The following is a 27,491-nucleotide window of genomic DNA, read 5'->3' as shown; positions in this document are numbered from 1 at the left end:
GATGGTACATAAGCATTCCTAAAGACATTTCCCAGAAAGAACCACTGTTGTCCTGTTCTCCATCTGGCTGGCCACGTTACACTGCTGTTTCACTGGTGGCTGCTCCTCGTAAACCACCCAGTGCATCTGCTGTATCATCATCCAAGGAAAATCTCAGCAGACACACTGACTTTAAGCTCTATCTCATTAGATGTGCTGCAAACTTTAACAAACCAATGGACCAGAGCCCAAGCAACCAATTCAGCTATACCTGCCAGGACAGAGGCAGTGGTCACCCTCCTGGCTCTGCTCCACCATTCCCACCTGGCAGCAATAACTCTGGTCTCACAGAACACCCAGACAACAGTGGAAATAAATCCCTCTCTGATCCCAGGAACAGTCCAAGTGGAATTAGAACACTGGTCTCCTTACTATGCCCACCATGAACTTACTCAAGTTTAAAATCTATCAGACCAAGGACATTCCCAGCACTTTCCAATGCCGTGGGCTGAAAGTGAGACTTTGGCCAAATCCAAAGACCTTGTGTGTGGAAAGGAATGATGTATATAACCTCAAAGCATCATCTAAAGGACTCGTTACCCAGAGGGCAGTCCATGGCTGGCAGTGCTGCCTGTTGCAGGCCAGCTCTAATCCCCCAGAGGTGTGAGAAACACATGGCAGACAGCTCTCCCTTTCCAGTTTAAAAATAGTTCTTCTTTATAATAAGAACAGCATTTTAAAGGGCAAAACCTGCAGATTTTAAGCTAAAAAAACCTAAGGTGGTCATCCTGGCTGGAGGTGTGTGGTTTACACAAGCATCCACCCTCTTTCCTTTCAAGTAATCAATGTCCAATCACAATGCACTTCCATTCCAAGCACTTCTATATTGCCAACAAAGCACCAAGCAATTTAATGCATTTCTAACCCCAAATTGGAAGCTGTACTGCATCCAACTGATTCAGTTTGTTCAGTCCTAGAGGAAGCCCCAGGAACAAAATGCTAGAAATAAAACCACATGCACTGGTAATGTTACAGAAATAGATACAAGAAGAAGCAAATGTTGTGTCCCTTTTATTTTATCTGACCTCCAACCTGGTTTAATTGACCTTCAAGATGGAAAGGCTGCATTTAAAAGAAACCATTTCCACCTAGATCAAGAGAAATAAAAGCCAAGTTATATATAATGCATTTGCCACAAAACAAAGCAAATCAATATAGCATGAAACTACCTTTCACTTGACAATGAAAAGCCAGAAAAGACTTTCAAGTTAATTTACTCCCTATTTTAAGTCCTAAGCAAAGCTATTTTCCTCGATAAACTTGTTTCTCTGCACATGCCCTGAGAACAGCAGAGATGGCTTCCTCTACCCTCACTTTATCACAGTCTATCACTCGATGGCAGACAGTTGTATTATCATCTCTGGGTAGCAAGAGGCTGAGGCAGCAGATCAGAGGCACTGGTGTGACACAGGAAGAAGCCAGCAGGTCAGATACTGTATGACATGGTAGATTCTTTCCTTACAATCCATGTGCTCTAGAATGCTATATTCCTGCCTCGGTGTTAAGCTCAGGGTCATCTATCAGAACAAGCATTCACGCTTTTTTTGGCATAACTCCCGCATTAGTTTTTGCCACTGGGACAGCAGCAGGACACCAGCAAGGATGTCAAAGGAGATGGAGCTGAAGCTCAAGTCTCTGCCCAAAAAAATGCCACAAAGTTACTGAGGCAACAATTTAATCTATTGCTGCTTTCCATAACGTGCCAGCTTTCGTGTTCCTTATATACAGCAGAATGTCGCAAAACATATATTCACACTTAAATAACTTAAACGTGTAGGTGACTTTCACTACGTGAATTTACAGACACATTGGCAGTTATAAACACAAACATGTACACATCCACATATGCACGAGGCAATACAATTACAGTGATGTATACAGCTAGAAAAGCTTTATCAGGAGAGTTTGGGACAGCTGTACAGCTTATGACTGAGTAGTGAAGAGCGCTAGTAAAAAATTTTTATTACACTCTGCCCCAACATATAATGTCACATCTTTTACAGAAGCACTATTTTAAAAATCTTTGAGAGCTTTACAGTTTTTATTGGTGCTATTTTGCAGCTCCTTGCACTTACAAAGCCAGACTTCTGTATTAGTGCAACTCAGACTGCAGAAAGTCTCAAAAGGAGTTCCAGCCAATAAAATTTTAGAAAGCGCTTCAAATGAGCTTAATCTTCCCAGGTCTGATATCTCAGGGATATCTCAGGGACTTTGCAGGATTTAAAGACAATGACTATTTGCAGTGGCTGCAGTTTTTTGCTCTTCAGGTCTCTTAACCTTTCAGGAGTCCTGGGCAAATAGGGCTCCAAGTGAAGCAGCTGCTCATGAGCCCACACTTGCTCCTGCTCCGCACGCTCCGTCTTGGGGGTCACTTGAGCTGAGCTCAAACCCTGCATTAGCATCAGTCAGGCGCCAAAGCTGAGCACACGATTATCCTTCAGATCAGGAAGGTATTTTTTCATCTACTTCAAAGGGCTATGATGTACTTTGCTGGATGGACACCTTGATTTATTATTCAGTGAACTCCCTCGGATTTGCACATTTTCTCAGCTAAAAGCATCACAGCTAATTCAAAGGGAAGGTAGATGTTGAAGGTTAAATCAAAGAACAAACTCTCTCCTCTATAGATTTTCATCCTTTCCATGTTCTAAAGGGACGGAAAGGAGAACACTACCCTATTTTGCTATGGGAAACAATTAAGAACTCTTACAAAATTGCTGGATTCAGAAGGTATTTGGATAAGCTGATTTCTTCTTCATTCAACTATTATTACTAGAATTATACTGCTCCACTTGGCACTTGAGATCAGATTTTTTTTGTTATAACTATCTTAGTTTCTGCCCACCAGAACATCTGTATGTGCCAGGGGAGCTCCAGTCCCAGCTCGAAGGACAGGGAACCCCTTAATCTGAACAGATGCTGCATCAAACAACAGATTCTGCAGGGAGATATTAAAAGGCAGACAGACCCTTCCCTCTTGCTTTGAGCCCACTTCACTTGGGAATAATCCAAAGTAGATGCCATCTTAAAACTGCCTAATGGCCTCTAAAAACATTAAAAAAAAAAAAGTCCCACAATGAAACTCCACATGGGTGGCCACCTGAAAATAGAAAAGCTAACACTACAGTTCGGCCAGGAACAGAAATACCCTCTCTCTCTTCCGAGTGGTCCTTGCAAGCCCAGGCACTGTGCCAGGGACTCACCATTCACTACTCACACTGCACCTCTCACGGGGCCAAGGGCTCCTTGGCTTCACACCAAGGCCTCGTGCTCCAAAACGCAATTATTTGGAAAACATGAATGCAGAAGGTGCTCCCAGGGTTTGTTATTGCACATGGAGGGCCACAGGTGTATTCACTGCTTTAGAGAACTCAAACCATGTCCTTTTGAGAGTAGATAAATTAATCTCTATGAAGAGAATAATAATAAGCACTGTCACCATTTCAAGGGAGTCAGAGAATGAATTCTTAGGGCTCGTGGAAAGCATTGCTGCTCTAAGCACAGACAGCAATGGGGGAAAACAAAGGTAGCACTTCACATGCAAAAGATGAAGAAATCCTGAGGTGAACCACGATGGAGAACCCAAGACATCTCAGAAGAGGAGTCATGGGGGAGATGAAAGGGGACAAGCCTGAGGAGACCAGAGGGTAACAGCACATGACGTGACTGATGAGACAAAGGAACACCCATGCAAGTCACCACAACTGTGCAGCCATAGAGAACAGATAGTTTTCTCTCCTTCAGGCAGGTCACACCTTGGCTGTGAGCTGTACAGTCTTCTCAGTCCTTCCTAAAACCAGGCACTGCCAGAGGCAGGACCCTGGGTCAGACAGGCCACCGACCGCGGCACTGTGGGAGCGCTCCCCGTTCCCAGCCTGGCCAGACTGCAGCAACACCACATTCAAAAACACATTTTCCTCAATTTGTCACAGCAAGTGAGGTATGAAATAAAAATCTTTCCAGATCTTCCAAACACACAAGCTTCCCCCTCCAAAGTCTTCTGTGAACCAATGAAAATTGCATAAAAATAAATTGCAGTGCATTTTATAGGGGAAAATAACTCTACTGCAACTGGAAACACATAATCTTGCTTTTCTCTAACAAAACCTACAGGAAATGGCTCTGCAAAAGTTAACTAAGTGATACTGAACTTTCTCCAGAGTGTTGTATAGGAAATAACGCTGCACAAATGACTGCCTGATTTAACCTTTTGTCCAGACCATGCTACAAAGCTGTACTGCAGGGGTATCTGGCTGATGTTAACAATCCTCTGGTGTATCCTCTAGAACTGCAGCAGAGAGAGCAGGTTATCTCACACATGCTCACCCTTGCCACAGCATAAAGCCCAGGCCACCAACTGCTGATGGAAAACAGCATTTTCCAATTTTCCCTTTCTGTGCCTGGCAGTTGGGTTTTATTTTTTTTTATAAGATGTGGTGCAAAGAGAAGAGCAGAGCAGATGCCTGCATGCCCTGCACTTGGACCTGTACCAGTGGCAGTGCAGACATATCAAAGGTGTCCCATCCCTCTCCACATCGATCAGACCATCCATCCATTTGTTAGAAATCTCATAATGTGATCCCACAGTATTTGTGGGTGAAACCCCCTTTAGCATCATATTTCTCAGCTCCACCACTAACACTCACTGAGCTTTTCTTCCTTTACTCACCACCTCCACCACCCCAGGAGGGGCTGCTTTGTGCAGCAGCAAGAGCCAGTGAAGGATCTTATACTCCCAAGGCACCTCAGGAACGGCAGGTCTGCCAAGAAATCTGGTGTCAATATTTGCCTGGAACTCTGCAATCACAATTCCACAAACTGAGCCAGGCTGCCCTCCCATCCTTTCTCCCCCAACATCCACATGCTCCAGTGTGGAGAAGGTGCTGCTGCAAATACCGGAAACAAGTCTGGGTTTCAGACTTCATTTCCTTCTGTCAAAAAGGCGGAGCTACAGCTTTTTATATATGTAATATACATATACACACATCTACTGAATCCCCAACATCTCACTCAGTCTTCACTTTCCATTAAATACACCATATGGGGAAGAAAAACACTAAGGAGAAGAAACCAAGGCTTTTCCACATCCCCACAAAGCTTGGGTCCTGTGTAATTAATTGCTTTAACCAGGACAGAGCTTCTCAAGAGCTACAGAACACGTTTACTGCTCTAACACATTAGCCAGCAGGAAACCATTTCAGGCTCTTTTTTTCAGCAAACTTGACACCACCACCAAAGTTGCTCCAAGACACACAAAACACACACCCATAGGAGAGAGAGCCAAAAAAATCTGTCTAGAGCAAGGGAGGTTCACAATAAAATGCCCCCCCCATGGAATGACACTCAATTCGATATACTGAATCAGCCACTGGGAGGAAAGCCAATACACAGGAATACTGCAACCAGCCTTGGGAATTAGCTCTAGTAGGTCGTTCCTTTTCCTGCAGCCCAACGCTTACGTCAAGTCACATGAACACAATTACATAAAACCGTACCTTTTCCATGAACACCTTCTCTGGGATAAAGGTTCTCATTTTACTCCACATAAAAACACTCTCCACAGGTTTATAAGCTTTAATTGCTATGAGAACACATAAAAAGTGCCCAAATAAGTCTATTTAATGGTTACACATTAACCATCATACACCTCCGGGCCTGTGTTATCCACCTATTTGCTAAATCAATAAACCACTTGTAGGTAAACTTTTTAGAAATGTTGCGGCTGCTGCTCAAAGTGTTCCATTTCTATTTACTAATAACTTCATGAAATTAACTGGGAACACCTACCTACGTCTGAAGTTTTCTGTTTAGTTCTTCTACAGGAAAAGCAAGCTGTTTTTTAGCACAAAGAACCAAAACAAGTATCTCTCCTGTGCTTTAAACCGGATGCTGGCCCACATGAGCAGTGCAACTCCAGGCTGCGAAGGACTTGGGTGAAGAGAAATGTGTGTGTGTAAACGTGTGTGTGTGTCTGCAGAGCCAGAGCTCCTCTGAACCAAAGGAAACACTGTAAGCCTGGACAGCCAGAAGCAAGGAGGGAAGGCATTTACGTGAGGACAAACAGGAAGCATTAGCAAGGGGGTTTAGGACAGCATACACCCAAAATATTTATTGACAAATAAAACTAAGGGCATTGTATTCAGTGAGAACATTCCTCCACCTTCAGCTGCCACTGTCCTACGCTCGCCAACAGGCCAATTTGGCCAATGAAGCAGCAGGCAATGAGGTGGCTTGTCTGCAGCTCCTGTGCATCAGCAACAGATGGGACAGCATCAAATACAGCCTTATCACAATAGCACCTGAACCAGACACTTCAGAGAAGCTCAGCAAGGCTGCCTGCAAAAGCCCTCTGCAATCTTCACACACCACGGTGGAGGAGGGCAGAGAGCATTCCATTTACAGCCCCAGACCTGAAGGGACATCAGAAACCTGGTGCAGCCCCACTGCTCTCTTGTTATGGCACCAAACACCTGTGAAATTTTACCGTGGGCACTGACAGATGTCCTCATGTGCCATCACCCACCTCACAGACACATGCAGTTGACAGCAGGGGCACAAAGCCAACTCCTGCACCCCCCCTGTCTCCTCTGGGATGGGGAGAGGGCGGGTGAGACTGAGCCAAGCAGCCTGAATGTGATTAAGTGTTGATCAAATCCAACTATTTCATAAAGTTTCTGGTATGCCCAACCAACTTCCATGGTCTCTGCACTTTGCTGTGAAATCTGTGGGATATTTATGAGAAGTCTGCAAATGGCTCCTTGGACACTTTTTTTTTCCCCCTCCTTAATAAGTCAAATGCAGTGTGAAATTCAGAGATGCACCCTGAAATCCCAGTGTGGCTTGATTCTCCAAGTGAGTGCTCTCACTGGGCAATGGCACCAGAGCCCCACAACTCATGACATGCATCCTTCCGGAGAAGGGAGGATCCTATGGATGGAACCCTGAGTTTTCCTGCCCGTGCCAAGGGGGTTGGAACTAGATGACTTAAGGTCCCTTCTGACCCAAGCCTTTAGGATTTCTATGACTCCATGATTCCAGAAATAGTTAACACCACTGCTTTTTCCCCTAACCAGCTCCCCTGACCCCACAGTGAGGAAACATCCCTTCTCCCACACCACCTTCCCAGCCACTGACTTCCCAGTCCATCTGCAGACAAGCTCCCAGGGGGGGCAGACAGACAGCAGGCACTTCACACCTCCCCACCATAAACCTGCCCAGAGCAATTATCCGGCCCTTTTCCAGCTGGGAACACATTGCTGCCTCATTTATAGCAGCAGAGCTGCGAGGGCAGCAGGCCCCAGCTAGGCACGTAGAGAAGCTGAAGCCCCACAACAGCAGAGGAAACGCAAACACGGGGGGCTCACTCTGCCTGCCCCCCTGCCTGTGCCCATCTTAAAAAATTAATCCCAATCGTAAAAGCTGGAGCACAGCCTGTATTTCAGGCCAAACAATAAGGGAAGGCCTTTATAAGTAAGGAATCACATACTATTCAGAGAGAGGGGGAATTATGAAGGTTACTTAAATTAAAAACAAACCACACAAACAAATAAACCTCGCTGTCTTTCTCCCCAGCCCCACGTCGGCTGCCTGCTCCACACGTGTTATCTGCAAACCACAGGCAAAGCAATTCCCTGCTCCATCCACACTGTTTCACAATCTGCTCACTCTGAACCTTGTGCTACGTCAGGAATTAAACAAACATTTCCTCCTTCGTTGGGATTTCCCCTTGCCCCATCCAGAGCTCGGCTCCAAAGTCCAGCTGAGCAGCTGGCACAGGGCTGAGGTGGAACTGTCAGCTCAGAGCTCAGCACGATCCCCACCACCTCCAACAGCCCCACAAAAGCATCCATGGGGGGGTGGTGGTGATGGTGATAAAGCACACAGACCCCCCTGCATTGGGCAAACCAGAAGGAAAGCTGGGGGGCAGGTATCCACTGCAGTCTTCCATGAAAAACAGCCTAGGAAACAGGACATGGGCTCTGTGAAACCCCAAGCATCCATCTCCCTTACTTCACCAAATGAGGATAAATACACCACAGGCAACAAATCACTCCATTTATCACAAAAAAACTGAGGAATGGGTGCAACTTGCAGCTGCACTCCCAAAAGAAGACAAGGCTGTGGACATGTCTTCATCACAAACAGTCTAAAACCAGGACAAGACCAGAGGGCTGGGAAGGGTCAGTGAGCTCCTGCAAGAATGCAGAAGAAGGGGCAGGAAGTGGAGAGAGATGCACATCCCTCACCCTTGGCTTGGGATCACCTGGTCCCAGTGCTGTGGCAAAGAGGCAGCCCCACACACCCCCAAAATACACCATGGACAGTCAGTGTGGGAAGGAGGGTGATGCTAAAACACAACACAGATAATGGGAACACTGCAAAAATCAAAATCTTAGTCAGCCCTAGGGACAAAAATTGTCAGGAAACCAGACTTCTTGGGCCCATTTTCATGCAGATTACTGGAGAGTATGAGTAACTGCAGGAGAAAAATTCCATGAGGAATCTTGTCCATGTTACCAAACAAGTTTATGTTACAGATTTGGGGTTTACCTGCCTTTGAAATCCCTGCAAGGGCCATAGCAGGGAACCAGCAAACTGAGAGCACAAGATAAACCAAGGGGCTGAACATTAGGGAACCAAGTCAGGTTGGCTGAATTTGTGTGGTTGCTACTATTTAATGGCAATGCCTCATTAAAGTCTGGGATAAAGGAAGCTTTTGTTAATGACCTGCTCTTTCCCTCCCTCACGTACTTTCCCCTCAGGGTTTTGGGATCACATATAAAACACACACACCCCAAGCTCCTCAAGGGATTTTTTTTTCCCCCCCAGCAAAGCTAAGGCTGACAAGACTTGACATTCCTGAAATGTTTAAATGAGGGGAGAGGGAGAAACAACATTTTTTCAAACCCACTTTATGCATCAGAGACAAGCAAAAATTGGCTCAGGGCCAATACAAAAATTTCAAAAATATTTGTGAGATCATCTGAAATACTCCCAATGTTCCTGATGGAAAAGTCACGGGCTGCACAGTGCACCCAAGCCCCCACGCTGAATGCTGCACATTCCTGGAGGGAGCACGGAACAAAGACATAATCAAGGTGATTGACAAACCACCACACAGTGGCTGCCGGTTCCTCCCCTGAAAAGAAACCCAACATCCCAGGGACTTGGTAATGAGTTTGGGATTAGGAAATCTGGCTAATGAAGAAGCAAGGGCCAAGATATCCAATTTCTGCCAAATACCAGGCAAAGCACACTGCTATCAGTAGCCATTATATTAATTATTTCACACACCAGCCCATTTTGTAGCTTTTTCCAGGCTGAGACTGCAGGACAGAACTGGGCAAGGGAAAGGGTGCAGATGGAGCACTACAGCCTGCAATAAAACCCACTGAAGGTGATACAAACCAGATGTGGACGGTAACCCCATGTGTTCTGAGAGGTGTTACAACTCCATACGTCAGACACAGCATGTCAAACACTTCAGAGCAAGCACCCAACACCGCCAAAACACACTGGAGAGTGGGGAACATTTCGAGGGGTGCAGAAGGGGTTAACAGGAACCCACCAGAGCTCCACCAGCCAATTATTCTTCCTCGGTTTACTAGCACAGAAATTTGGGCATCAAAGAGGACCACAGTGTTCCACTTGTGCAATAAACTCCTTTCACCGACATCACTTCACACTTTCTAGAGAGCAAAGTTCGCGCTGATATTGTTGGCTTTCTCACTCGCTGCTTTTTGGCACCGTCCCGCCTGCCTGGCTGTTCATTAATATGCAATCAGTACATTAAAGGCTTCATTCCACAGGCCCAGCCAGGCTGCAACAGCCTTTTCCAGCAAGTGCTGTCTTGTGCAGGACAGAAGTGCAAATGTGTTTAGGTGCTCCTAAACAGTCAAAATTAAAAAACAATATTCCCACCAATTGGGTTTTACAGAACAAGGAATTATCACCATCAATGCCACTAGTGTCCACAGAAAACCTGGAAACTATACTGAATTTCCACTCATGCTTTACACTTCTTGATGCAGCAGTTACACTACTGAATTTTTGCACCATTTACAGAATGACTAACTGTAGCTACATGGCAAAGGCTGCCTCAACCCTGATGAGAAAGTTTCCACTATTTGCATTTGAATGATGGTTCAACGGGACTCTGTGAACAGTCTTCCAAAAAATCCCACCTGTTTTTTCAGCTATCCTCTAATCTTCCAGATTTGAGCAGGAAGCAGGACAGTCCTGCCTCATTTACCATCATCGTGGTTGCATGGAAAACCATGTTACCATAGATCAAAATAATTTCTGGTCTTTTGGGAGCACTTTCTGAACGGCTCCACTCCCCACACCCCTCACTCCTACCAGTTCCATCACTGAGCAACCAACACTCATTTCGACCAGGAAACCAAGTCAGTTCAAGTTCCCTGTAGTTCTCTACAAAAAACAGCCCATCAGCTGCTGGCTAACAAGCTCCTCAATTAAACACCCTGTATTTCCTTCACAGTCTCCTCTTCTCCTGCCCCTGGGCTTGACCATCTCAGCCTCTGATCCAGCCTATCCCCTCCTGGCCCACCCAGCATCACCTCCTGCCCTGCTTTCCAAACAGGCACAGAAAAATTACCTCAGCCTCCCATAATGTATTATTAAATCCTGTCTTATTTTTCTTCCCTAGGAGACTAAACATAGGCACTTAGTTCAATATAAAACTAAGTACATGCTCAAAACAGAACAAACAGAGTTTAATTGTAAGGAGTACTAAAAAAAGCACTCTGGTAGTTCCAGGTCATTTTAAGCCACAGTAATAAGTTTTCGTCCCAATTTTTCCAAAAGTTGCTTATGATGGAGATGAGCCCAACTGGAAAATCAAAATCAAGAATCCCTGAACTCTGAAGGAAGGTTTATCTCAGTTTGGGCCCATATCTGTGCCGAATGCAGCACAGCCAAGTAACATTTTTACATTACTTTTTTATCACTACTGCTTTGTGTTCTCCTCCCATGAGCACAAGGTCCCATGAAAATTTCTCCAGATGGCCCCCAGTCCCATAAATTGTTACAAATCTGGACTTACATCAGTGGGATTACAGGAGAGCAGACAAATGTGCACATGCTGGAGGGAGAGGGGACAACACAGCACTTTCAAACTGGAGAGTATTTTTCATTTATAAATAGTTTACATTTTTTGGATCCAGTGGCGGACAACCCGCTCAGTCTGTACTGAAACCAAAGAAATATCATGTGTGAGCACTAACCACAGTGTAGCAGAGATAATAAACAACAGACAGGCAACCATAGGCAGTGAGGCTAGTGTTTTTGGTAGGGGAGGTAAATTAAAAAGACAAGAAACACCAAATCCAGCAACCTAATAGCAGCTAAAGAACCTACTAAATGTCAGAGGGACCCCTTTGTCCACGTTAGGCTGCAGGAGTAACCTCCACAAGGGAGCCAGTTACCTCCACCACACTCTACTGTTTTAGGAGGTCTCAGACCATTATCCCAGCACAAAAGAGGGCCCAATCCAGGTATCTGGAGCAAGGAGGGACAAAGTGCTGTCCAGGTGGTCATGCCAGGCACGTGCACAACACAGAACGTGGGGTGGTACACGAGTCCCAGGGCAATACTCTGGGTTAAGGTGCACAGGAATAGCTCAAATTCTATGATCCAAGACAGATCTAGTACACTCTTCTAAATTTATGCAGGAAAGAACTCCAAGAAACGGGAACCACAAATACACTGTGCACCTTGCAACCACGTACCACGTTCGGAAATGGAACCCCATGGGGTGTGAAGACAACAGCCCACACTCAGCACCAGGCAAGCGAGGGCTGCTATGTACAAAGGTTTGCTGGGCTCCTTCAGAAGCCTCCAGGCTCGTGGACTTCACCACGAGAACTGAGTTGGACTACAAACCTACCCCAACCTCTGCTTTCTCAGCAAGTACAAGTAAAATGAGCGCTGACATCTATATCATCCGTGCTTTTACAAATGTTTTCGATATTGCATTAAACAGTATCCTTATATCCCACAGAAGAGACAAGTCTTAAAGGAAGCGGGACAGCTCTGCTTGCCAAGCTGAGAAACCTGGACTTGGAGCATCCCTATTGAAAATCGGGTTGCCGAGACCAATTTGATGTGTTTTATTACTGCAAGGAATTCCACAAATATGCTGGCAACTTTGCAACGTCAGTGCGGGTTCCTAGGTAGGAAAAAACCTCCCTAAAATACGCACTTTCCAGATTTTGCAAACGTTTACCAGATGTAAATTCACGGGCAGTTCATCTGCCATGACAAGTGTGTAGACATTAAATCCAGCAGAAGAGGTTGAGCACCCATCACTGTCGTGAGTGAAAGCCCACAGCCAGATCTGCCTGGCTGAACAAAGGTTTGTTTTCAATTATATTTCAAATTCTTCTCACAATAACTGCGTGGCATCTGGCACCAACACATCTGAGCCTTTGAAGTGGTTCTTGACTTCAAGGGGAAAAGGGGGAGGGCACAAAAAAAGAAAAGGGAATCAATCAGTGATTTCACTTCAAGTCAAGCCTCTTCTCTGAAGAGAAAATGTTAACACTGCAATCCCCCAGCACCATAAATGTGCTGGAAAGGAAACAAAACAAAACCAATCAAACAAAAAAAAATCAAAACAAAATCCATAATTGGGTCAAAATACCAATGGGTCTGCTCTGGGATTTCACCTTCAGAAATGAGGTCATAAGGCATGTGAGCCAATGGTCCCAGACACAGGAGCCTTCCTGCCTCCTCCCCTTGGGTACTGTGACACTCCACATCCCCTTCCCAGTCACTCATGCTCATGGCCTGTAATTAAATGCTCATGAGAAGAGACATCCAATGCATAAGCCCCAATCCCAGCAACAGCACAGTTAAGTCAGAACAGGGAGACAGCAGGCAAAGCTTGCTGTCACATTCCCTATTCAAAATGCCATCACTGGTCACCCAGCCCCAAGGAAAAGGCAGTGCTTCCACTTCCATAATTCTGGGCAAAAGCAGCATCAGCTCCCCCTGAGCTCTTCCACAGAAACTCATTGCCAATGTATGTTTGGAGCATCCATGACAGACCAGGACAGCAACACATGGGTGCTGCAGGGTGCAAACTATGGAGTGCTGGTGGCCCCGAGACTGGATCACCTCTGGACATGCTCAGAACATTCCCAGGAGCCTTAAGCAGGTTTCTAGTGCCTGCAGGTAGATGAGCTGTCATACACCCTTTATTCCCCTTTCTTTAAGTCCACCTTTAGGTACTTAAACTCCTTTTCAGATCTAGCCTCAAATGACATTAAGACCACTGGGGAAATTAGTGCAAGAGAAGGGCAAACCTCAGTTTTAAAATGTTTATCATTTTTATCTGGCTTATTCAAATAAGCACAGCTGTGGTTTAAGAGCAACAAGGTGGCAGAGTGCAGCAGCTTCCAAGACTGGGGATGGTGGTTTTGACTGGAATGATGTTCATTTAAAGAGGGATAAAAATGCCTTATTCATTTTTCCCAAGCCATGCCCAAGTCCTACCAACTCTTTCTTAGGTCAAGCATTTTCTGGAAACATCTTCTGGCTCAAAACACTTGCAGAATTTCAAGAATCTGCTCCACAAATCTTGAGGCTGCTTTGTTCAGGAATGCTGACATGTGGGCAAAGGAAAACCAAAACATTCCCTTAAATGCTGCAGAAAACTTTAAACCGTGCCCAAGATGAAAAATGCAAGAGTCAAAACTCTGAAGGAAGTGTGGGTTTTCTGCTGCATTTCAAATATTGCCCTGAACACTCTCTTCCAGGAGGGGAAGGTGGCTGTGCCAGGACAGCCTGCGTGCTTAGCAAGGCTGATGGCCTCCATGTGCTCCCCTCAAAACAGGGTTGGAGTCAGGAATGAATAAATAAAACAGACTTTCAGATCAAGTTTTCTTGGCCTTTACAAAGATGATCATGCTGTGAAAAACCTCTGGACAGAGTCTCTTCCCCACAGACAGGATCCACCCATGTCCCAGTGCCTCCCTATCCACAAGCACCAAAGGCCAAGCATGCACTTGGTCTTCTGTTTGCATGGCTCTGGGGACAATACTTGAGTTGTTCTCTGGAAACATCCATTGCATTCCATGAAACTGAGAATACTAGACCTCTAGCTTATCCATAAAGCCTAATGTTTACAGGCTGACATTAGGTGAGACAGATCTTCACTGCTTTAGTTACAGGACCATTTTCAGGCTGAGGGGTCTTGCCCAAGCCAAGTCTCCCACTGGCTGCTAAAGTACAGCCCAGCTCCTGCCACATCAGCTCGTCATTTATTCCCACCCTGCTCCCCAACGAGTCCCCACAGACACCATGAGATGTGGGCTGAAGGGATGCTTTTGGTTGCAGAACACCAGTGTCACAGCACTGGGCTAAACGCACACCAAAAGTGAAAAACAACCACTGTGGCAGGCTGGGCACGGGTCAAACAGCCACATACTGCCCCAAAACACCATCAAATATTAGACACACAGCATTGGCTCACTTTGTCTCAAAAGCCCTCAGTGGAAGTGGCCACAGAGGATGGTGCAGGAGACAGCACCTGAAAGTCTGGCAGAGGGAGCAGTGCTGGAGGGCTCGCTCCTTCCTGACTTGTCCTCTGCCTTTGACTTCCATGGACCCAGACCTAAACAGGCATCCTGCAACCCACTCCCCACACCAGGGAGTGCCAGAAGGACCAGCTCTGCTCCTCCACAGCTGACAGTCAGATGGCTCCAAAACCACCCAAACAAACCAAGAGGAATTCTGCATTTCAAACCTAAAAAGCAGGAAAACCATCAAAAGGCATTTCAGCTGTGAGAGACAATAACCTCCCCAAAACATTTCAATGCACACTTTCAGCTCACTCCCAATCCCACCCCAGTCACATGAGGGCTGTTGCTGTGACTGTGTATCAGACATGTCAGGAAACCAATTTCCAAGGGGAGTTGGAAATTTTCCTGCCACCAGCTCAGGGAGCCCACAGGGAGGGGATGGAGGAGCCTGGGGAGACAGTGAGCCAGAATGAGACTTGGAGGGTGATGCACCCTGCAACAGTGAGGCAGACTCATGGTTTTATAACCGGCGGTCAGAATTACTCAGGAAACCATAGAGGAAGCAATTGGAAATTGTTGGACAGGGAAACTTCCCCATTCCATTTCCAAACGCGCAGGCCCATAACTGCACTGAATTCTCCTTCTTTTAACCATGTCTCTCATAAACAGAGCAACACTAATTAGCATGCAGCCCCAAAAGCATTCAGCTGCCCCCCCCCCCCCAAAAAAAGGTAGTTGTTCTGACTTGAAAAAAAAGAAATCTATGACAAGTCTAAACGGCTTAATCACGCACAGCCCGTTCCCCAGCACGCCCCACGCTGGCATTACAACTTGCACACGGGGTGCTTCAAGCCCTCGCCTTTGAGCTGGCTCGAGTATCTGCAGCTGGAGAGTGAAGCAAACAAAGTAAACAGCAGGACCCGGAGCCCAGCCAGCAGCCTGTGCACACCGGGGCTGCTGAGTGGGATGGGGCGGGCACGGGAGCATGCAGGGAAGGTGTGGGGAAAAAGCTTGTGCAGTCCGAATTAAAGGAAAGCCTGGAAGCTGCAGTGAGCCCAGGAGACACACAGAGGGATGCAGCACGGTCCCAGTGTCCCTGCCAGCTGAAAGGACAGCTCAGGCTCTTGTGAAGCAGACCACAAAGTGGTAGCACTTGAGACAAGTGCGAGGAGCCATCAGAGAAAAAAGCTATAGTAAACAGCTTGGGTGGTGATTTGGCATCTCCCAAGGATGCTGCCCAGCTCTGCCTTCTCCTCACAGCTGCCATAAAGCCCAGATCCCCTGGGTAGCTGCAGTGGGAAGGAACACCAGGCAGGCATCCCTGCCCTGCCACAGGGATGCCAGGGGGATGCAGACACCCAGGGCTGCTGCTCCCCACCCATAGCCCATTGTTCATCAGGCCATGTAGGCACCTTCTTCATGGAAACACTGCTTCCAGAGGAGCAGCAAGTCACCAAAAACAATTCCTAGCTATGGCCGTGGCAGTCACAAGGCCTTGCTGCTCTCTGGCTGAGACACCCCTCCACTGCACGGGTGGCACTACTTTATATACAGAAAAACAACCATGTTGGTCCCCAAAGAGGCCAGGATTTGGATGCTGCTTCCACAGCATGCCCTGCTCAGGGGAACAAAGCACGGACTAACCCAGCACTAAACCCTCAGCTCCTAGCTATGGAAGTTAGCTAATGCCAGCACCATCCCAGCAAGACTCTGAATACCTCCTAACAAAGGTAAGCACAGCCCTCAGCAGAGCCCTGTCTCACAGTTGGGTTTCCATTATCCACTTTTCCTGCAGGGATGGTTTAATGGCACCACTCCTCCCCACAGAGATTCTTTGATGTCTCATACAGGATAATCTCACACTGCTTTCCTTCCCTCAGTGGGGATACAGCCACCCTCTTCAGCCTGCTGCCTATGGAGAGGCAGGCATTCCAAATTTGAGTTCACTCCTTAAAGTGAAGCTGGCCAACAGCATCAAAACCTCTGGGGGAAGAGAACAGACATATGCACCATGGCACAGCCTCCTTTCTCAGGAAACCTGGCTAAACAGCTAAACCTGCCTCAGAGGTTATTAAACCAGGGAGGAGCAAATCTGCTAATTGTTCTCTAAAATTGTTCTAAGTAGACAGTACAAGCCAAACACATCTTGTTAGATCTGTACAAGTTTCTGTCCAAAGAGATTAACTCAAAGACCAGTACATGTCTCTGCTGGTAAGGTCAGCAAGGATCAAACTGGAGCTCCTGGAAAAGGTTCAGCTCACCAAGGAGTCAAAAGCCAAGCAACTTCACTGGAGAACTGGACTCAGCCCCACAAACAGATTCATTTACTGAAACTGCAGGAGCTGATGGAGTTGCACACACACCCCTGTGGGCTGCAGGGACAGGCTGCCAGCTCCTTGTTCAACAAGCAAACCAAGTGACACCACTCAAGATGGAACTGCTCAGAAACCAGGGGCAAATCTCAGCACTGCAGACCTCCTCCCAAAGTAGAACACTTCTCCTTGCCCACTCATACAGCAGAGGTGGAGTCTGCCTATTTTTGTTTTCTAACCTACTATAACAGTAAAGGTTTATTCATCTACTCTTATGAAGAGTCATTCAACCCCCTTAATTTAATCAAGCTCAACAGCTTTTGGGTGGTCACCATCTCACTAACAAAGGTTGGAAAGGGGGAGGGAAGATATACAAGAGGTTTACAACCACATGAAACAATAAAGATGGCACAACTCTCACAAATGCTTCCAAATCATGGAAGTCTGGAAATACACACTATTTTATTAACTGATTTAATGCAGAATGCATGCCCTACTCCAAAAGAATCCAAAGGTGTTTGAAAGCCAAGAATTCTGACTTACAAGACTTGTTTAAGGAGGAAAACAGGAGGAACAGAGTTGTTTATAGACTAACAGACAGGAAGAGCACAAAAACATGTTTAGCAAAGGGAAAGTGCAAAATATTATGACACCTTTCAAAATAAAACATCATATGGTCTGTTTAAATCTCCTAAAACAAGAGAAGTCTCCCCATTTTGCCAAAACAAATGAAATACAAGTGTGGATGTGACTCTGCCCCTGGTTCAGAAGGGGACAAAGGTTTATGGTGAGTTACACAGACAAACAGAGCACAGGATGCTCTCCTGGCTCCCCAGCAAGGCCAGACCACAGGCAGCAAAGAGCTGAGCACCAGCCAACTGCCCTGTGTCAGCAGCAGTCGGCATTTCTGCCCTGCCCATGCCTGTGCCATCACCAGACAGGTTCAGGAGCAATGAAGTAACTGGGCATGAGAGAAGTGGAACAGGATGAGGAACATCCAGGATCATCAAGAGACACCTCCTCATCCTCTGCAAATGACAGAGCTCATTGTTAACATGGGCCACGAACCCAATCCTGCCATACTCCCCATCCTCACACCTCCCTGGGGCTGCAGAGCCTGGTGAGAAAGGAGAAAACCCCATGGCTTGGGGCACTTTCCAGCTCCAACTCAAAGCAACCACCTTGTGCTGGGGAAGAACCAAATTCGGGTTGCCTGCTCATGGACTGCTGGGCTGCTGCCGTGAGACACGGGCTGCTGCCGTGAGAGCTCATCCTGTCCAGACAGCTAAAGGATGTTTTTTAGGTCTGTGCTAAAGAAAGGCTTCTGGAGCTTTTTCACAGCTCTGGAACTCGGGTGGGCCACAGCTGACCGAGACACAGCAAAAAAGCAAGCACAGGCTGCCCAGGGCTGCTCCCCAGACAGTGGAGGAGAGCAAGCCCCAGCCTCCCCCCACACACAGCAGAGGAAGGAGAGGCACCAGTGTTTGGACAACTGGAACACATACAGGGGGCAATTTTTCACAGGGCCTCCAGCCAGGCCATTTCCTATGACCACTGTTTTATTACCCGTGATACAACCCCCAGACCAGCAGCTTGCCCATCCACAAAGTCTCCCACCGCCCCACTCCTACAAGGACATCACCCACACCGAGTCCCAATGGGGGGCCTACTCACCCAGGGTACCTCCAGCATCACATCCTTAAATGCAACTACAAGACAATGCCCAGTAACCCATCATCTCCATGCCAATATCTTCCATCAACTCAACCTCAGTACCCATCTGTGCTGGGGATCAGCCAAGCACTGCCACACCTGGCCAGCCATCACTTTTTTGGAGTATTTTTTAGATGACAAATAACACAGAAAATCTGTGTTTATACTGGCGTGCAGCAGGCTAAAACAGACTTTAAGTGCAGTTATAAAACAGCCCAGCACACCAGCTAGGCAAAATGTGTTTGGAACTCGCAGGACAGTATTTGGAGAGGCTTGTGAGTAGCTGGTGTTGATGGTAAACTCTCCAGAGCAGAGGAATATACATAGCATTGAAAGGCAACAGGGTCCCGTTCTGGCAAGCGTCCATCCCAAAATCACAGGCTTTGGACAACCAGAGGGAGATGTCAGTGGTGAGCATGGATCCATGTCCCTGTGTGAGGGCAAGTGGGAAGCAGCACAACCCTGACTTGGTGTTCTGAATTTCTCATTTCCTTCTTGTACCTGAGGGTTTGTGTGCCTTCCTGCAGGGAGCAAAAAACTGCAAGCTGAAGGAGGTGATCTAGGAAAAACATCTTAATTCAAGATTTCCCAGCCAAATTTCCACTGAACTCAAGCGGAGTGTTCTCTAATCTGAAAGGATTCATCTGAAAACAGGCACCTTCAAAGCAGAAACATTTGCAACACAACCAAGTACGGCTGAGTAGGATTTAAAAGAATTACATTTAAGACTGCACCTCTGCCAACTTCAAAAATTAATGAGGCTGCCCCAGTGGGTCTAAAAAAGACACCAAAGGAAAATTCACAGAAGTTACTGCCTCATTATGGGCAGAAATATCAAGACTACCCTCCCCCCCAAAAAAAACCCCAAGACATTCTCTTGCACATAGAACTTCAGCTCCAACACAAAGCTTTAGGCAGCCAATGCACTTTTAAACGCAAATTTGTGCATGACACTGAAGTATACATTTAAAGAATCTGTAGCTCCACATAAAATTATTCAATTGTTAAGTGTCTCCTATACTGTTCCTCCTGAAATCCATGCAAAGCCACTGTGGGGAACTACAAAACTGCCATGACAGATGCAAAGAACCAACTGTCCTGCTTGCACGTCCAGCACGGTTCATATTAATAAAAGCCAAGTAGATGGCTACAGTTGGAGACCTGTCCTTCAGTTCCTACTCAAACTGAAAATGCAACCACGTGGAAGTGAACCATGCTCCTGGAATTGGATGTGACACGTCATCAGATCCTGAGAGGTGTCCCTAAAATAGCAGGGCCTGCTTCTAGACATCTCCAAAATTATATGGTTGTGGCTTGAGAGACAACGTGCTGAAAGCATAATGAGGGAGCATAACATATTACATATGTTGTGGTCCTGCTCTGAAGCTGGAGGAGGCTGGGGTTGAAGGACTTGGGCTGCAGCACAGGACTTGGTTAACTATTAATGCATGACTCAGCTACAACAATAATAGGTATTTCATGTGATGCATTAGCACAACGGCATCCCGGTCCTTGACTTAGGCCCCTAAGCATAGTGGAAAAAAATATCTCAGAGTACATCATTTAATAGCTGACATATCAGGAAACAGGTTTGATTCACACTTAAGTTTCTTCCTGCACACTCTGGAGCCTCACTCCGCTTGTTTCTTCACTAAAACCCAGCAAGTGACTTCTGAAAAGAGCTACAGGGGATGCCCGGGTTTGCATGAAACCACAACCCAGACCAAGGTGCTTTATTTATTTACTGTTATTCACCGATGCCAATTCTATGTTAAATGGATCCCCTCACCCAGAATGAGGTGCTAATTCCCGCGCAGCCCAGGTCCTGCAGAGCTGATGAACCTGAAGCCTGGATTTTTCACAGATGGCTCTTCGCAGCAACATTAGTCTAAATTATCTCTACTCCACTCATGCACATGACCCCATCCAGCTCCACACCGCAAAACAAGGGAGTCACACCGGGTGATTAGGTTAGCAGCACAAAATGATTATGTTAAAAGCTGATGAGCTGAGCTAACTCAATCCAAGGTGTCTGGCGGGGCAGGCAACAAGATCAATTAAAAGCCCTGCAGCCCTAATTGAGAGTTTCTGGGTGCACTGCCATACCAGTCAGGGACAATACACAAATCAGGGGCAAATACACAAATTCTGAGCAGATCTGGCTACCGAGGAATGAAAGCCATCATCCCAATTTGCAGCCACTCAAACTTCAAGACACAACTTTTAACTCCCCTTCAAGAGATCAAAGCAATCGGAACCCAAAGACAGGCACTGCTGGGGCATGCCCAGGGTGGCACCCAGCAATTCCCAGCTGCCCCGCAGAGCCAGTGGCAGATGCACATATATTCATGAGCCCAGGTGCAAGCACAGAGTAAGGAAGGCACTTCTCCAGCACGGAGAATTCTTGGGGGATTGCCTCAACATGAAGCCACCTTTAACCTTTCCTTCCAGCAGGCTCTTCTGAAGCTACACGCAGGGAACATCCTTCCAGTGCTCTCAGACTTCCCTGCACCAGGTGAGGTTCACACCAACTAAAGCCCCATCTCAGCAAAGTGCTTCTGCACCTGCCTAAATCCCCAGAGACAAGACTCCAACACCACCTTAACTTAAGCAGGGAACTGAAATCTTACCCATGCTCAAGGAAGCATTTAAGCACCTGAAGTGCTTTGTTGAAGTGTCTGGGCTCCCAAACCTATATCAGTTTACCACCTCTCTAGCTTCCTGATGCCATCAAGCAAAGGGACAAGAACCTCACATTTTCTCCTTAAACTCCAAGCAAAAAATTTTCTCCTGCTCAAACCTTACATCCACACAACTGTAGAGCACTTCGCAAAAGCAAAGAAAAAATATTCAACTGTACCTAACACATAAAATAGTTGATTTTTCTAGAGAACAATTGATGGTGTGTTTCGGCTGCCTACTGAGATGCTGGTTCCCCTGCCCTGGGAATTTTCCCTCTGCAGCTCCTCCTCCCCCAGCTCCCAGACCATCCATTCTCCCCTTTTCAAACTGCACCCATTGTAAACTGCACTGAATATTAACACAGCCCATTGAGCACTTGCTCCTTTTGTATGGGACCCCTGCGTTTCAAATTGCAGTCACTGTAGAGAGGAAAAGTCTCCAAGTGATTAAATGCCATGAAATTTCTCAAAAGGAGAGAGGAATATGCAGAGGAGGCTGAGGGGGTCCTAGAGCCTTTCACTTGAAGCCAGGGGCTTCAGAGAGAGCCAAAAAGGCTTCTTGGTGCCGGTATTTTATCCCTCTTAAGAATCTCATGTGTATTTCTAATCCTTGTCCAATGAGCCAATTTCTGCCCCGGCTGGGGCTCGGTCCAGGATGAACAGCAGATGCAGAGGATTTGCTGTTAACTGTGGCTCTCCTGGAAGAGCTGATAAATACTGCGGCATGCTGAGGGTGGTCAGCGAATCCACCAACACATGTTCTCACAGGAGGGGTGGATTCACTTGCAAGCACATGTGTTTATTTGTGCTTAAGCAGCAGGCCCGCAGAGGCACCGCTTTGCAAGGAGAGGCTCTGCCGTTACCCACCAGGGCCAAGCCCCAGTGCAGGAACTGCAATCCCTTAGGGTGCAGAGCTATCCTGCAGCCCTGGGCCTGGAGACTACCCCCAAGCAGGGCCACTGACAAGGACAATGCTCCAGTAAACACCAAATCCAAGTGTGGAATAGCAAGCCAAGCAGGATTTCTTTTACACGCACCACCAGCTCCCAGCACTGTCCCATCTGAGCAGGAAATCCTCCCTGGAGCATCACACAGGAGGGAGCCACTGCCTTTGCAGTTTCTTTGGGTTTCTACTCTGTTACCCCAGGAGGAAGGAGGGGGACCGGCCATCTGCACCAATCCACATCCCTCTCCCAAGCCATCCTTCAAACACTCAGTGGGGTCTCTGCAGCTGCACAGGGTCAGGCACCAGGAGCCCAGGGTGACGATTACTTAATCTTTGTTCCATTATTTCAGCGGGCCTGGAAGTAGGACGTGCAGAAGTGCTGCCAGCAGCACTCCCCTCTCCCGGCAACTGTCAGCAGGAGAGTCTTCTCAACCACCTCCTCTTCCAGCATTTGCAGGAGAATGAGTTATTCCAGAGCTCAAGAGCAACTAATGTCCTTCTCCAAAAGTCCCATGCAACCTGCAGCAGCACAGCCCCTTACCATGTAAGCTTCTACCTTCTAACATGCGAGAGCAAAGCAAAAAGACCTGACACATTAAAACCCCAGTTTAGCAAGAAATATCAGTTTATAGGTAATTTTGAGCACAAACATTCAGTTTCGTTGCCTTTAACAATATCTCTTTGTATGTATACACTTGAACACGGCAAGAGTCTGCTAATGACTTCTAGCTGAAATGCATTTCCAGGCCCTAAAACTACTGACAGGCACCCACAGGACTTTAAAATGCATCCAGACACTTTGCCTGGATCTCTCCAGAGAGCAGCAGCACCGTGCAAAGAGCCAACATCCATGCAGCTGGTGCCTTGGGGCAACTTATCCATATAGTCAAACCCTGGGAAACAGAGAGCAGCTCTTAGCCCAGCTCTCCTGGGCACTTGAGGACTCTGCATTTTCCCAGACATGCCAGGCACATGCACACTGACACAGAGGCAGAAGGGTCCATGCACGGATGCTCAGTATCCAAAAAAACACACCCTAGTCATTTGGGTCAAAAATACATGATACATCTGTTTAAAATAAGAACTTCCTTTCCTGCAGACCATACCAGCAACGAATTAGCTATCCAACTGCAGTCTCACTGCCCCAAAAATCTTCTCACCAAAAATCTGCACCTAAAATACTATTGCTTTATCACTACGTAGGAAGGAAAAACCCTCATACATGATGCCTAGAGGAAATATCTTCTGTCACCCCTCAAAAATTAAGATGCATGGAGAGACAGAAGCAGAGGATGCAGGGGATGTGACACGTCCCCAATGCTGCTGGAGCCCTGGCTTTTTAGAGCATGAAGCATTTTCTACTTAAGCTTGGCCCTACACTTTATGCCACCCTTTACACTCTAACGCAGAAACAGATTTCAGACTTCAACAATGAAAGATGTGAAGCACCTTCAGCATCTTGCAAGTGAGGCACTGCAAAGGAGCCCTGGGCACAGCAACTGCCCAGCACAGTTTGACTCTCCCGACGTTCCCCATGGACCTTTCCCAGCTGCAGAGGTTGCAGCAGCTGGGTGCTGGTGCAAGGACAGGACGGATCATGGCAGTGTTGCAACGTGCCCTCAGCAAGTCAAGCACACTTATATAACTGGCACACAGTGTTGAGGCGTCCGTTGCTTTTAAGGGAAAAAAGCAAACGCCAAAACCCCAAAATAAAACAAACAAAAAAAACCCACCCAAAAAACCCAGAACAACAAAACTAAAAACCCCACACATCTATGCCACACTACATTAACTGTAAGCAACTGTAGCCCTTCTGCATATCAGTTATTACTTTTGAAAGCTTGGGAGAAAAATTACAACTACAGGCTCTACTGCCAACAGAGAAATAACAATAGTTTCCAAAAGTTCCAATGCTTTTCCTCGGTACTGATAGTCCTGTTGACAAAATACGAGGCGTGATTAAGTCTGTTCCAGAACCCTCCCCGGCGTGCTGAGCAGCATTTCCACCCCTACAAACAAAAGCTTTATCTCCAACACACTGAAAACCGACTCCAAGCACTGCCCCAGCATTGTGGCACTCGTTAGGAATAAAGATAAACTGCTAAGGAGGGATTGTTCAATAGAGCTTTAATGAAGTTAAAGCACAGCCACTGGAAACTGGATTTATCTCGTCACCCATTAGCGATCGAACATGCCCGAGCTTATCCCCCTGGGGAGCAGACACCTCCGGCGGGACACAGCCTGCCCAGAAGTGATGGAGATGAGGGATGCACAGCTCCAACATCACCCATCGCAACCCAGCTTGTGGCTGGGGAACCCACATTCCCTGCACTACACTCGTGCATCAGCCACGGACCACTGCAAACCCTGACGTTTGCCTTCTGTTTCTTTAAAAAGACATGTTAAAAACATCCAAGCAAACAAAAAAAAGCAACAGATAGTTGCAGAGGTAACTTTACTCCAGCACGTGGTGCTTTTACAGAGGATATTAAACTACTAAAAAAGTGAGTTAGCAACTCCACAAAAATCTGCATTTATGGTCCCACCAAGCATGAAAAACGTGCTTCATCTTGGTTCCTAAACTGAAATAAGGAATTTTAAGTAATTTTAGTAATTAGAAACAGTATTACTTTAAGAACAAGAGTATTCACAATAGCTTCAACGTCTGCTTTTTATACTAGCTATGGAGTAGGAAAAAAAGCCTTAATTTTGCATTTTCAGATACAAAACCCATCACTTTGGCTAGTTTAGAACCAATTCTTTGGCTAGTTTAGAACAGAGTTACAAACCATATTTTAAGTGGCTAAATGACCAACAGCCCACAGGTCTGCAGCAGAAGATTTATACGTGCTATTACTTCACCAATAAAATTCAAAATGAACACAAGACACTCAAAAATCTGTTCCATATAAAAAAGACACTCCTGGGTATTAGCACGCCGGGAAAAAAAAACACACAACAATAAATTTGTTCTGTCTGGGCTACTAACGCATTTCCCTGCCCGAACAAAGACACAGTCCTATTTTAAGAGGTGCATGGGAATGCTGGAATTACGCTGACAAGACTAAAAGCTCGCTCTGAAAGGTGCCCAAGGCTGAGGGAAGGATCCTTCAGAGCACTCGGCAACAGGTGAATGGGATGAGTCAGGGTTTTAATGCAGAGGCCACATGTTCCTCTCGGTATGACACCTGATAATTTCAAGTAAAACAAGGCATTTCTGCAGCCAGAAGTGAATACCACCAGGAGGACCTGACAAACCTCTAATAATTCTTTTTAATAAGGAGCTGGATGATCTCCAGCAACACTTCAGTGACCGTTCTTTCTCCTGGCAGAGCTGAGGAGTATCTATTACAACCAGGGGTTTTATAGATTCAATAATCTATAAATCTGTTCAAACAGCAGAAAGGCCGCACGACATAAGCACTCTTTTCCCTCTCCCTTCCCAGATCCTTTATTTCCGCAAGTTTTGCTCATAGTCGAGGGCACTTATTTTTATAAGTTCGTGAGGGCATACACGCTTAACTCTCAGTCCTCCTGGACTGTCAAACGGCTTGAGCTGTTAAACCTGAGCACACTTTCCCCCCGAATCTCCTGAGCTTCAAGGTGTCTCATGTTTTATTTCAGCTTTTAACAGCCCAGAGCAGCGGTCCCACAATCGGAGCGGGAAGTGGCAGTGACCGCGTCCTGTGCTTGGGCACGTACCTGAGCCCCTTCTGGGGATAAAAACCACCCCACCACAGTGCTGCCCCAACCCCCAGGTGCGGGGCTCTAAGCTCTGCTGCCATCCAGGACACACGGAACACTCCAGGGTAATGACCTCGCTACACGGACAACTATTGGGGGAGGGCCGCTTTTACTGAAAAACACCTGGATTTTATCGAAACACCCGGATTTTATCGAAAAAACCCAACAGCCCACAACTCCGTTTCGATCTCCCCCGAAATTCCCACCCTAAAAAGTTGGCAGCAGGGAAGGGCCAAAAGGGCGAGCGCGGCCCCGGTCCTGGGGGTCCGCATTCGGCCACCCCTGCGCGATGCTGGGTGCGCCCCGCTCCCAGCCCCGGGACAGCAAGGATGGATGGATGGATGGATGATGTCCTAATAAGGATTGGGGAGCTCACGCTGGCCGTTATCTCCAGCAGATCCCATCGTTAGAGACCAAACCCGCTCCCAGCTTTCCTTCCTCCGGGACGCGCGCACGGAGCAGAGGGAGCGCCAGCCCCGCACGGGAGCGGGCGGCGGGGCAGCCCCGAGCTCCCACCTTTTACGCGGGACCGGCATCGCTCCCGGCGTCTCCATCACCCCGGGTGGGATCCAGACGGGACAGCGCACCGCGGGCCGAGCCCCGCACCCGCAGCTCCGCGGCCGCAAAAGGCGGTCCGGTCCGCTCCGCTCAAACAAACAGCCCGGAGTTTTGCGGCGATTTCTGCGGGAAGTTTTCCTGTCGCTGACAACGCGCCAACAACCGCAGGTTCGGCCGCCCACACATCTCGTCCCCGCGGGTCCCCCCCGCCGCTCGCCCCCTCTCCCCGGAGCCCCCCCGGTACTCACACGTGCCGCGGCCAGCGGGGCAGGTCCCGGGGCAGGGCGGGCAGTGCCAGCCCGCCGCATCCCAGCGTGTCCCCGCCGCAGGAGCAGCCGGCGGGGCAGCCCCCGGCGGTGGCCGAGCCCAGCGGCCCCAGCAGCAGCAGCAGCAGCGCCGCCGCCGCCCGTGACGGCAGCGCCATTTTGTATCCGGCACCGGGGCAACGTCCGCGGCGGGAGGAGGAGGACGAGGAGGCGGCGGCGGGAGCGCTCAGCGCCGCTCCGCCGCCCGCACCATCGCCTCGCCCGCCGGCCCCGCGGGGCGCTCGCGGCTCACCGGCATCCACCGCCGGGCGGGCACAGTCCGCGTCCCCCGCCGCGGGGAGCGCCTCCTCCTCCTCCTCCTTTCAGTCGGCGGGCGTTGGCCGTGCCCGCTGCGCTGGCCGTGCCCGCCGCGCCGTGTCCCGGTACCGCCGCTCCCGCCCGCCCCGAGCGCCGCTCACCGCGGACCCACGTTGGCGACACCGCAACATGTATCCGCGCCGCCCCCCGCGCGCCCGCCCATTGGCTGCCGGGCGGCCCCCAGCGCGTCACCATTGGCCGGGAACCCCCCGGGCTCGCCGCCGCGGCGCCCCATTGGTGCTCCCCGCCCGTCAATCAGCGGCGCCGGGCCCGCCTCCCTTTGCCACTCCAGGTGTGAACGCGCCGCCCCCGCGCGGTGCCTCTTAAAG

At 48.0% G+C, this 27,491-nt stretch overlaps 1 protein-coding gene across 1 annotated transcript in view; it reads right to left on the bottom strand.

Moving 5' to 3' along the window:
• LRIG1 (leucine rich repeats and immunoglobulin like domains 1) overlaps positions 1-27,228 on the bottom strand; it is a 93,224-nt gene extending 65,996 nt beyond the window's left edge. The window contains exon 1 of the mRNA XM_027722955.2: positions 26,788-27,228. Within this exon, the coding sequence (XP_027578756.2) occupies positions 26,788-26,963 (176 nt within the window). The 5' untranslated portion in view covers positions 26,964-27,228. The remainder of the gene's footprint in view (positions 1-26,787) is intronic.
• Positions 27,229-27,491: the final 263 nt, after the last annotated feature.

Source organism: Pipra filicauda, unplaced genomic scaffold, assembly GCF_003945595.2.
Source record: "Pipra filicauda isolate LSUMZ 115617 unplaced genomic scaffold, ASM394559v2 scaffold63_size3267554_pilon, whole genome shotgun sequence".
In the NCBI taxonomy this organism is placed as follows: domain Eukaryota; kingdom Metazoa; phylum Chordata; class Aves; order Passeriformes; family Pipridae; genus Pipra; species Pipra filicauda.
Note: the sequence above shows the minus strand (reverse complement) of the source record. Positions and strands in the feature narration are given on the sequence as shown.